Genomic DNA, 10,334 nt, shown 5'->3' with positions numbered 1-10,334 from the left:
CACTTTTCACATTAACGAAGAGATTCTCGTTAATGCTTACCTTCACAAGCATGGTAATTTCCCAGCAAAATATCTTGCAAATTCACTATTTTCTTTGGGTTGGTTAAAAAGAAACGTTTTTTTTTTCTCTTTTTCCCGACAATGGTGTCTTTTAGTATTACTGTAATTAGACTAAAAATGACACGTATTAAAACACATGATTCATCTAGTTCGCTTCTGCTTTATCAAGAAAATGCAAAATATTGGAGAAACCTTATCACATGTGTGTGAAGTGTGAAGATGTGAAGAGGGAGAAGGATCTTGGGTATCTCAGACACTTGATCTAACTTGCATAAGAATCTGCATCTGGGAACCTCAGACAGAGGAAGAAGAAAATGGGAACAGGCGAGGTTGGAGGAGCTTCTGCAGATTCAAATCAGCGTGACTCTGACATAGAACTCATCAGTGGCGATAGGGTACCTCACGGTGGACCACTGAACAAAAGGGTAGGCAGAAGAAGTTCCAAGTTGAACAACGCTTCAGCCTCTAGTTCCGGCTCAGACGTTGGCCACAGCATATCCCAGGAACAAGATGAAGGAGACTACGTTGAGGTCACTATGGATATCAAAGGAGACTCTGTGGCTCTTCACAGTGTTATACCCGTTGCAGGGAACAGCGATCAGGGGGAAGATGAGAAACTGGTCTTGCTTGGTAAAGGCATGGAGAAGAAGAGGTCCTTTGGGGCTTCTGTTGTGAGAAGTGCTTCCATTCGCATACAACAAGTGTCTCAGGAGCTGAAGCGTTTGGCTTCCTCGTCCAATCAAGCTGCACCTGCGAGAGTGCACTATGACAGAACCAAATCTGCAGCTTCTCACGCTCTCAAGGGACTCAAGTTTATCAGCAAGACTGATGCGGGTGCAGGTTGGGTTGAGGTTGAAAAGCAATTTGATGCTCTCACTGCTTACACTAACGGGTACCTGCATCGCTCTCTCTTTGCCAAGTGCATAGGTATATATTTGAGTTTCAGAACATCAAACTGTGTTTTTTTGAGAAATTATTTCACGGGCCAGAACTTTCATGCTCAATACTGTGTTGGGTATCCAAGTATAATTTCAAGTCCCACGTTAAATAAAAATGAGAAAGTAGAGCTGTTTATAAAAATGAAAGACTCAGTTAATCCAGGTTTTGAGTAAAGAGTGGTGTATGATATATAGTTAGTTCAGATGTTATTGGTGGTGTTTGCCTCCTCCAGGATAGAGCCATCAGACTGTTCCATGTAACTCATATTTTAGTTAACTCTTTCTCGTAGATTGAGAAACTCAGTTCATGTCACAGAGAATAGCAGTGATCATGGACATTTGGTGATTGTAGGGATGAACAAGGAATCAGAGGCCTTTGCAGGGGAGCTATTTGATTCGCTCTCTAGGAGGAGGGGAATTCAGATTGATTCTATTAATAAGCTCCAGCTTAAGGATTTTTGGGACGAGATTTCTGACCAGAGTTTCGATTCTAGGCTCAGAACATTCTTTGACATGTAAGGCGATGTTTTGTTTTTGGTTTCATTCAAAAAAGTATAGTTGAAAAAGCCTTTAGTTTTGTTCAGTTGGGTCTGATTGTAAACTGAGCGGTTACATTAAATTTTCCCTTTCAGTTTGAAATGAAAGAAAAGAGACGGTTGTTTTTGGAAACTGAAAATGGATTTCATAAAAAAGTTTATATAGACATCGATCCAAGCATACACTTGTTCTTTGCTTTTTCTGATGTATATAAATCGTAAATGAAAGACTATGTGTTGAATGCCGAAGTGTGTTACCAAGCTTAATTTGTAATGCAGGGTTGATAAAGATGCGGATGGAAGAATCACCGAGGAAGAAATTAAAGAGGTATCGTTAGTTTTAGTCTCATCAACTATCAGAATCTTTAAAGTAGTTTTGTGGGAAACTTTTTCTGATTGGCATTTTGTTTCTATCGGAATAAGATTTTCCTTGATCTTGTGATGTATTCTGTTTTCAGATTATCTGCCTTAGTGCCACTACCAACAAACTCGCAAACATACAGAGGCAGGCAGAGGAATATGCAGCTTTGATCATGGAGGAACTTGACCCTGATGACACAGGATTCATCATGGTAATTACATATGCGTATTTCATAACCTCACAATAGGAATCAAAATATATTCACTGCTATATATGCTCATTATAGCCGCATTTATTTTGTCATATGATGATTTGTTACTGGGAAAACAGGTAAACGACCTAGAGATGCTCTTGTTGCATGGACCGACCCATTCTACAAGAGGAGATAGCAAGTACCTGAGTCAAATGTTAAGCTTAAAGCTTAAGCCCACACATGAAGAAAATCCTATTAGGAGGTGGTATACAAAAATCATGTACTTCCTGCAGGACAATTGGCAGAGAACTTGGGTATTGGTATTGTGGCTTGGAGTGATGTTAGGTTTATTTGCCTACAAATTTGTGCAGTATAGGAGAAAAGATGCATATGAGGTGATGGGGCATTGCGTATGCATGGCCAAAGGTGCTGCTGAGACACTTAAACTGAACATGGCTATTATCTTGTTACCGGTTTGCCGGAACACCATCACTTGGCTCAGGAACAAGACCAAACTTGGCATTATGGTTCCTTTTGATGACAACCTCAACTTCCACAAGGTAATGTTTACTTCTGATTGTTCATTTGAGAATTGAGAGTGACTAAAAGAGAACATATAATATAAACTATGTCCAAATGTTTGTTGGGACTTCAAAGCTCTTTTTCTTTTGCAGGTGATAGCTGTGGCAGTAGCTATTGGCGTTGGTATACACGGTATCTATCATCTTGCTTGTGACTTTCCTCGGCTTATTGATGCAAGTAGTGAAAAGTACGAGCTGATGGAACCATTTTTTGGAGATCAACCATCGAGTTATTGGTTTTTTGTCAAATCGTGGGAAGGAGTAACAGGGATTATAATGGTTGTTCTAATGGCAATAGCCTTCAGTTTAGCTACCCCTTGGTTCAGAAGAGGCAGGGTCAAGCTTCCCAAGCCACTCAATAATCTCACTGGCTTCAACGCCTTTTGGTACTCACATCATCTTTTTGTCATTGTCTATGCCCTGCTCATTGTGCACGGAATCAAACTTTACTTGACCAAAGAATGGTACAAGAAAACGGTTAGCACCTTTCTTCATTAGAGCAATGATCTTTTTACATTCTAACCGTGAAATTGAAAGTAGTTGTTACAAAAAATAATAAACTTCCTACACATAACAGTGTACAGATTCTTACTAAATCCAATTAACATCTTGGGAATACGTTATGTGTTTTGTAGACCTGGATGTATTTGGCTATTCCCATTGTTATATACTCGTTGGAAAGATTGACTAGAGCACTTAGATCAACCATAAAGCCTGTGAGAATATTAAAGGTGAGAAAGGAAGGATAAATCATTCATTACATGTTTGATGGTTACATAGTTTTGGCTAATCTATAAAGTTTGGTTCTTAAAAAGATTCACAAAATGTATGTCTCACCACATTTTCACTCCCCAATTTAAAGGTGGCTGTTTATCCTGGAAATGTGTTGGCTCTTCATATGTCAAAGCCCCAGGGATTCAGATACAAGAGTGGACAATACATGTTTCTTAATTGTGCTGCTGTGTCTCCATTTGAATGGTATGAATTTGAAGAAACATGAGCAACTATTGTCTGCTATATCTAATTTTGTATTCTAAATACCTTCACTAAGTTGTTCATGGTTAAACATTGTTTGTGGTTTCTCAGGCATCCATTTTCTATAACCTCTGCCCCTGGTGATGATTACCTTAGCGTCCATATCAGAACACTTGGTGATTGGACCCGCAGTCTCAAAGTCAAGTTCTCAGAGGTGAATTCAGGTTAATTTTTGTTGGATAGTGTTATTTGGACACAGCAAAACTGACCGTTCCTAACACTGTTACATAAAATTCTTTGTCTTTCATTGTTTCTATCGTTTATTCATTTGCAAGTTTCAAGTGTTGTTACATTTTCTTTGAAATCTGTTTTTGTGATGAGCTAGGATTGCACTTTTTTGTTTCTTTCAGTGTTGCCAGCCGCCTGACAACGGCAAGAGTGGACTTCTAAGAGCTGATAACTTGCAAGGAGATGGAAGTCCCAGGTAATTAAGCCGACACATTTCGGAGAAAAAAAAAAACTATTATGTCATATTAAACATAAATCAAACATGTCTAGAAAATAATATTAGTTTTTTTTGTATACTTCGCATGAATTAAACAAAAGAAAAAAAAAATTTACCCTGTCATGATTCTTCTTTATTTCTTGGTCAAACCAAAACAACTAATTTACCGTAAAAGAAAACTGTAAAATTTTTGTTCAAATCGCAGTAGGCGACGCAGTGGATATATAGCACGATACGCTGTTGTTCCAATTGCGTTTGAAACATTCTTGACGATACGAAGTAGTTGCTTTCGTTATTTTGTTTGGATGTCAATAAACAATTCTTGTGGCCGACAACATTGCCCTCTCCACCTTCTCACGCGCTTAGATATTTATTGTTATCCAAGTGCCTAAAGCAAATAGTTGTTAGATATAATAGTTTTGATTTTGGACTTTTCTTGGGAAAATTACTATTATTATTTAAGAAAAAAAAAAGATGACAAGGACGATTTGTGAGATTTGTTGTTCTTCCTTGTTTAAGCATGGTAAGCATATTTTTATAAGTATGAATTGATGAATGATAAAAGTGTTGATATTGTTAGGAGATGGAAATTGTGATTTTCACCTTATGAGATGGCATGGTGCAAAGGATATATTTGGGAGTTATCTTGAATTGTATAGTGACAAAGAAGTGGTTTTGGTTTTTATGTAGTGGTCTCCCTAAAGTTATGATTGATGGTCCATATGGGGCACCAGCACAAGACTACAAGCAGTATGAGGTGGTTTTGTTGGTGGGACTGGGAATAGGAGCGACCCCAATGATCAGTATTGTGAAGGACATAGTGAACAACATGAAGGCCATGGAAGAGGAAGAGGGGAGCAACATAGAGGAGGGAAGCCCACAGAAAAGAAATGGTGTGAGCAAGTTTAACACTAGGAGGGCTTACTTCTATTGGGTGACAAGGGAGCAGGGTTCTTTTGACTGGTTTAAAGGGGTGATGAATGAGGTTGCTGAAGAGGATCACAAGGGTGTGATTGAACTTCACAACTATTGCACCAGTGTGTATGAAGAGGGTGATGCTCGCTCTGCTCTCATTGCCATGTTGCAATCTCTAAATCATGCTAAGAATGGAGTGGACATTGTCTCTGGCACGCGTGTCAAATCACACTTTGCCAAACCCAATTGGCGCAGTGTCTACAAACGCATTGCACTTACTCATCCAGCGGCTCGTGTTGGTCAGTTTCTTCCTCACATTGCTTTTCTTATCATTTTATTATTATTATGTTTCTTACAAAAAGGTTCTTGTTTATGATTCAGGGGTCTTTTACTGTGGCCCACCAGCTTTAACTAAAGAGCTTGGTCAGTTAGCTGCGGATTTCTCTCGTAACACAACCACCAGATATGATTTCCATAAAGAAAATTTCTAATAATAGTGGTCATTATTCCAGATAAAAGTTTCGAATAACCGGGAATCATTACACTTTGTATAAATCGTAATTAATTACGAATCATAGTACAATGGTCAAATATGCGCGTAAGCACCACTAGCATTGCACTATTACATAAATGAAGCTTATGAGAATTATTCTTGCTTCATCATTAACTCTCTAAGGAGTAGAGGCCTAATTTTAAATGTTCAGACGCTTTTATGAGGCTTTTCAGAATATATTTTTCACGTTGACCTTTTATATGATCGAATTGGTCCATCGTGTTTCCAAGAATTAATCGATCGCTAAGTTATTAAATAGTTTCTACTAGTTCTAACAAAAATTCAAATTCACCTACTTCTACTTCATGTATTATTGTATTTCTTGTTTATATTAACGTTAAGTTTAAATAAATAATTAAGAAAAAGGGAAATTTCAACTTTCTGATACATAAAAATTACAAGTTTCACTTCTGAACTGAAAGACTGATGTAATCCTGTCCGACGTAGTCCTTGTTTAGTATTTTTACCTTTTATAGGTTAGCTTGTAAGGAGCATGTGTTACTATAAATACCCGTCTCCACCACTGTATCATTCACTTTTGAGATTAATGAGAATTGAATTTTCTGAAATCAGAAATTATTCTCTCTTGAAAGTCATAGGCTAGAGAGTCCAAAGCCTCCCTCTAGCCACCTTCCAAGCACACTCTCTCACTCTAATTTTCCATTTCCACGGTGCTTACATTTTCTCTGATCTTCCACTAAATATTACTTTGCTGCCACATCTTCAGCTTCTCGTGCGCGCCTCAGCCACGTCTCCATAGCGCACGCGTCAGCTTCTCGCATCTCGTTTCTCCATTTCACAGAAACCACAACTTCATTCACGTCTTCAACCTCAGATTTCACCTTGCATCTTTCTCAAGTCCGTCCACTCAAGAGTTCCTCTGTCACCATTCCACATTCCACTTCTATTATACATTGTTTCTGTCTTTGCAACCCTAGATCCAAGTTTTCCACCAAAGCTCATCTTCTCCGCTAGGGTTTCGTCTCACTTCCTCCTTCATTTTCATTATTCCTTCATTTTTCACCGAACAAACCTTATTTCATCCGTTCATCCTTCTTTTCCACCGTTCAATCTCCATTTATCACCGTTTAATCGGTCCAAATCGAGTCTATCCCCACTCCTAGGGTTTCATTCGTGCCTCTCGGGTTTCCACAGATTAAATCCTAGATCCTCGGGTCCCATGTGTTCAACCTCAGTTTTCCCTTTGATCTCTAACTTCTATTCCATTCCGCTGCGTCTTTACTTGTCGGAGAAGCATCGAGGAGTCTGAATCGTGCTCACACAGCTTCTATCGTCATCTTCTCGGGCGCTCGTCCATCAGTTGGCACCAGAGCTTAGGTTTCGTTCACGCTTCACGCGTCAAAGGTAAGTATCTCTGTTTCGATTCTTGTTCAGTTTGATTCGCGTCTCTGTCTTTGTTCTAGTTTTGTGTTTTGATTCTGTCTTGATCCTGAGTTTGTTCTTCCATTCTGCTGCTTGATTCATGTTCTGGTTTAACGCTGTGCGTTTAATTTCTTTCATTTTCGTGTGTTTAACTTTTGTTCGTGCATCTTCATTCAGTGAAATTTGTTTTCATGTGTTTAGGTTTCCAAATTCTGATAAAGTTTCTTGATCTGCGCTTGTTATGCTTTGAGTATTATTTTTCATCATTTTATTCGGTCCAATTGTCTTGTTTGAGTCATTTTTGTTTAAGCATCTTTTCCTGTATTGTTCTGTCATGTGAATTTACTTCTACTGTTTTCAAATCTGGTTTAAACTAGTTTATCACTGCATCTGTGTAAACTGAATGTGTGAGCACTATCTACACATTATATTGAGCTATGACAAATTCAATGAGAGCTCAAGTGCATGAGTGGTGACACCAATTTCAATGTCAGATTCTTGAGCAGTAGTTTAAATTTTGTTGTGTTCATTTGCAAGCAAGTGGTGATTTGAATCTGTGATTTAATGTCTAAGAAGAGCTAGTCCTTGATGCATACCACATAAGCAATGAAATGCTTCTGCAAAAAGCTTGGTAGCATCATTGGAAGACTCTCGTTGCACCAATTCTGCAATTGACCGATTTGCACAATTCCTTGCTTGAGTCCTTTTCTGATTTTAAATCTGTTTGGCATTTAGATCATGGCTGAACATCTTCCATCCATTTCATAGTGTTTTGTTCAACTTTATTTGCTGTTTTTTAGTCCTGTGACTTGTTCACATGTTGTTTCAACATTTCAGTCAAATTTTGGTTGGTTGAGTTGCTTATTTCGAGTGAGTTGGTAGCTGAACAATTGCAATTTTTGAAAGACTTTGTTTCTGCATCTTTAAATTGTTTAAACCAGTTTTAATTCATGCTCTAAAATTGTTGATGCAAAAGTATTATGAGTTCTAGCTGCCATACATATTTACACTCTTGAGACCACCAAGTTTTGACCATTTTCCTTCACAAGTTGCTGCATAATTTTTGTGTGCTAAATTCTGATTTCTGGAATCTTGTATCTGGACTGTAGCAACAGGTTTGACCATAAAAAAAAATTGAGAACAATCAATAAAGATAGTCATTGAACAATTTTAAAAACCAATTAGGTCAGTGCAGTCTAGTGTGTGTAATTTTTTTGAAATACCAAAATCAGAAATTGTTGTTTGAAACTGGATTTCTCTTAAACATTTCAGCAGCTTCTTGTTTGGTTTTATTTGCTTTTAAAATCTTTTCTAGAGCTATTGTTAGGTTCAGTTTGAGAGCTCACTTTCTTCAAAGCTTTGTTTATTGCTTCTCTTGGTTGATAACTCTGGTGTTGTCTATCACATGTGCAATCTATTCTGCTGATCTTAATTTGAAGCTTTTAATTGCTTTATTCATCTGATCTAGAGTTGTCTTGAGTCAGTTTCTCTGTTGTGTTGTCAGTTTCATTATCTGGTGCTTCCATTGCTTGTGGCTGTCCTGTTTTGTTCTGGTTTCTGAAATTTGAAAGAAGGTTTGTGTGCTTGGTAGCATCTTAGGTGGTGGTGGTCTGAAAGACTTTCCAGCTTTGTACTGCCAAGGGAGAATCTCCCTTCCAAACCTTTCCATTTTGAGTGCTTTAAGCTTTCAAAGAGAAGCCTGAGTGTAGTGAGTTTAGTGTGGCTAACTTGGCCTAATTCCTTGGCACTTTGAAATAGATAATTCATTGTTAATCTAACTGTTTGTGATTGTTCATTGTGCAGGGAAAAGGAGTTTGAGTGATCAAACTAGAGCAATTGTGATTGTTTTCATTTTAATATGCTCTTGCATTCATTTTAGATTATAAGTTTTTTTTACTGAAATCATTGGTATATTAATTGTTTGAATGTGAATGCTGATTTTGATTTGATAAGACCTATGGGAACTTGGTAGATGCATCAGGAATTGCAAATGCTGCTCTGAATTAGTTTTGAGCTTCTTCATTTATGCATCAACACTGTTTTAACTGCCAATTTCTGCATTGCATCATGTTAATCTTTCTCCATTGATTTGATTAGCTTGGGGTGGTTTTTAATCAGTTGGACTAAGGATTGAAATCCATATATTTGAATCTGATGAAGATTGAGTACATTGGCCTATGAGTGCATATCAGAATTTCAATGTGATGATTTGAGAGCTTAAACAACTGAGATTTATTTGTGCAGACTTCCATTCTGTTTAAATTCATTGTTTAATCTTAGCTGAATTTTCTGCATTACATCATATCATTTTTTGTCCATAGGCTTGATCAGGTTTTGATTAATTTGGAATGATTGTTTAATCAGTTTGGTTTCAGCCTTGAATTACACCCATTTGCATCTGGTTAATGTCCATTCCTATTTGTATTTGCTGGATTTGGGTTTGATTTTGTATGCAGAAATGAACTAGTGCAGGGTGTCCAATAGAAGTTGAGATTTGTTTAGAATGAGCATGAGTATAGCTTGAGCAACCAATAACAGCCATCTAAACTGAAGGGAGTTTCTTTTATCTCAAACTGCTTTTGATATCCTTAAATTGTTTTGTATGGCCTGCAATCGTTGGGATTAGAATTGTTTAATCTGCTGATTTAGTTGGAATTGATTGTGCATTATAAGTTGAGACCATTAATTGAGCAGCAGCAGAATCTTAGTGGAAAGCTTGGAAAGCTTGTGCAGCCAAGAGAAAGGGAAGTTATTACTACCCTATATCCTCTTTTGCAATCTGTTTTAACCAAGTGAATACTCATAGCAGTTTTGTGATTTGTGATTGTAGGATTATACTGGCCAGGAGATTCAAAAGCATTGATTCCAGAAGCTGTCAAGAAGCAACAAAATGGAGCAAAAGTGTAGTTGGAGCAGGCTAGCAGCTGTCTTCTGAACTAAAGGGAAGACTTTAAATTGTTGTGTATCTCTTCTTGTAATTTGTTTGCATCAGGTTCCCTAATCCACATGTTGTTATATAATATTTTGCAGGAGTGGTGAATCACATCCAAAGAGAGTGGAATCCAGAAGCTAGAAAAGGGGGTCAAAGCTCGAAATAGCAAGTGGATTGTAGCTGAACCAGGACCAGACCGTAACAGCGTGCATGTTTTGTTCCATTTGATGTGTAATAGGCTGATAGGCTATAGTTTTCTTTTAGTTTCAATTTTGTTTGTAATAGGCTCGTGTTAGCCACTGTTAGCATTAGCTTTTGTTTTGTAAAAGGACCTTTTTATAAAGTCCAAGTTCTTTGGAAGAGTCCTTGGTGCTCTTTCAAACTCTTGGCAACTTTACTTGC

The 10,334-nt window shown here is 37.7% G+C and overlaps 1 protein-coding gene across 1 annotated transcript; it reads left to right on the top strand.

The window, feature by feature from the left end:
• Nucleotides 1–215: 215 nt before the first annotated feature.
• Nucleotides 216–5,816, top strand: LOC124819608 (respiratory burst oxidase homolog protein C-like). The gene is made up of 12 exons (XM_047291159.2): nucleotides 216–987; nucleotides 1,351–1,513; nucleotides 1,814–1,862; nucleotides 1,993–2,106; nucleotides 2,226–2,648; nucleotides 2,763–3,146; nucleotides 3,305–3,400; nucleotides 3,532–3,647; nucleotides 3,756–3,858; nucleotides 4,055–4,128; nucleotides 4,840–5,363; nucleotides 5,446–5,816. Exons 1-12 carry the CDS (start codon nucleotides 375–377, stop codon nucleotides 5,553–5,555), a joined length of 2,769 nt encoding a protein of 922 aa, XP_047147115.1. The 5' UTR covers nucleotides 216–374; the 3' UTR covers nucleotides 5,556–5,816.
• Nucleotides 5,817–10,334: the final 4,518 nt, after the last annotated feature.

The sequence above is a fragment of the Vigna umbellata genome, chromosome 2 (assembly GCF_029865625.1).
Source record: "Vigna umbellata cultivar VRB3 chromosome 2, Vumbellata_1.0, whole genome shotgun sequence".
Taxonomy (NCBI): Eukaryota; Viridiplantae; Streptophyta; class Magnoliopsida; order Fabales; family Fabaceae; genus Vigna; species Vigna umbellata.
The sequence above is the reverse complement of the archived record's forward strand: the minus strand, read 5'-3'. Positions and strand labels throughout refer to the sequence as shown.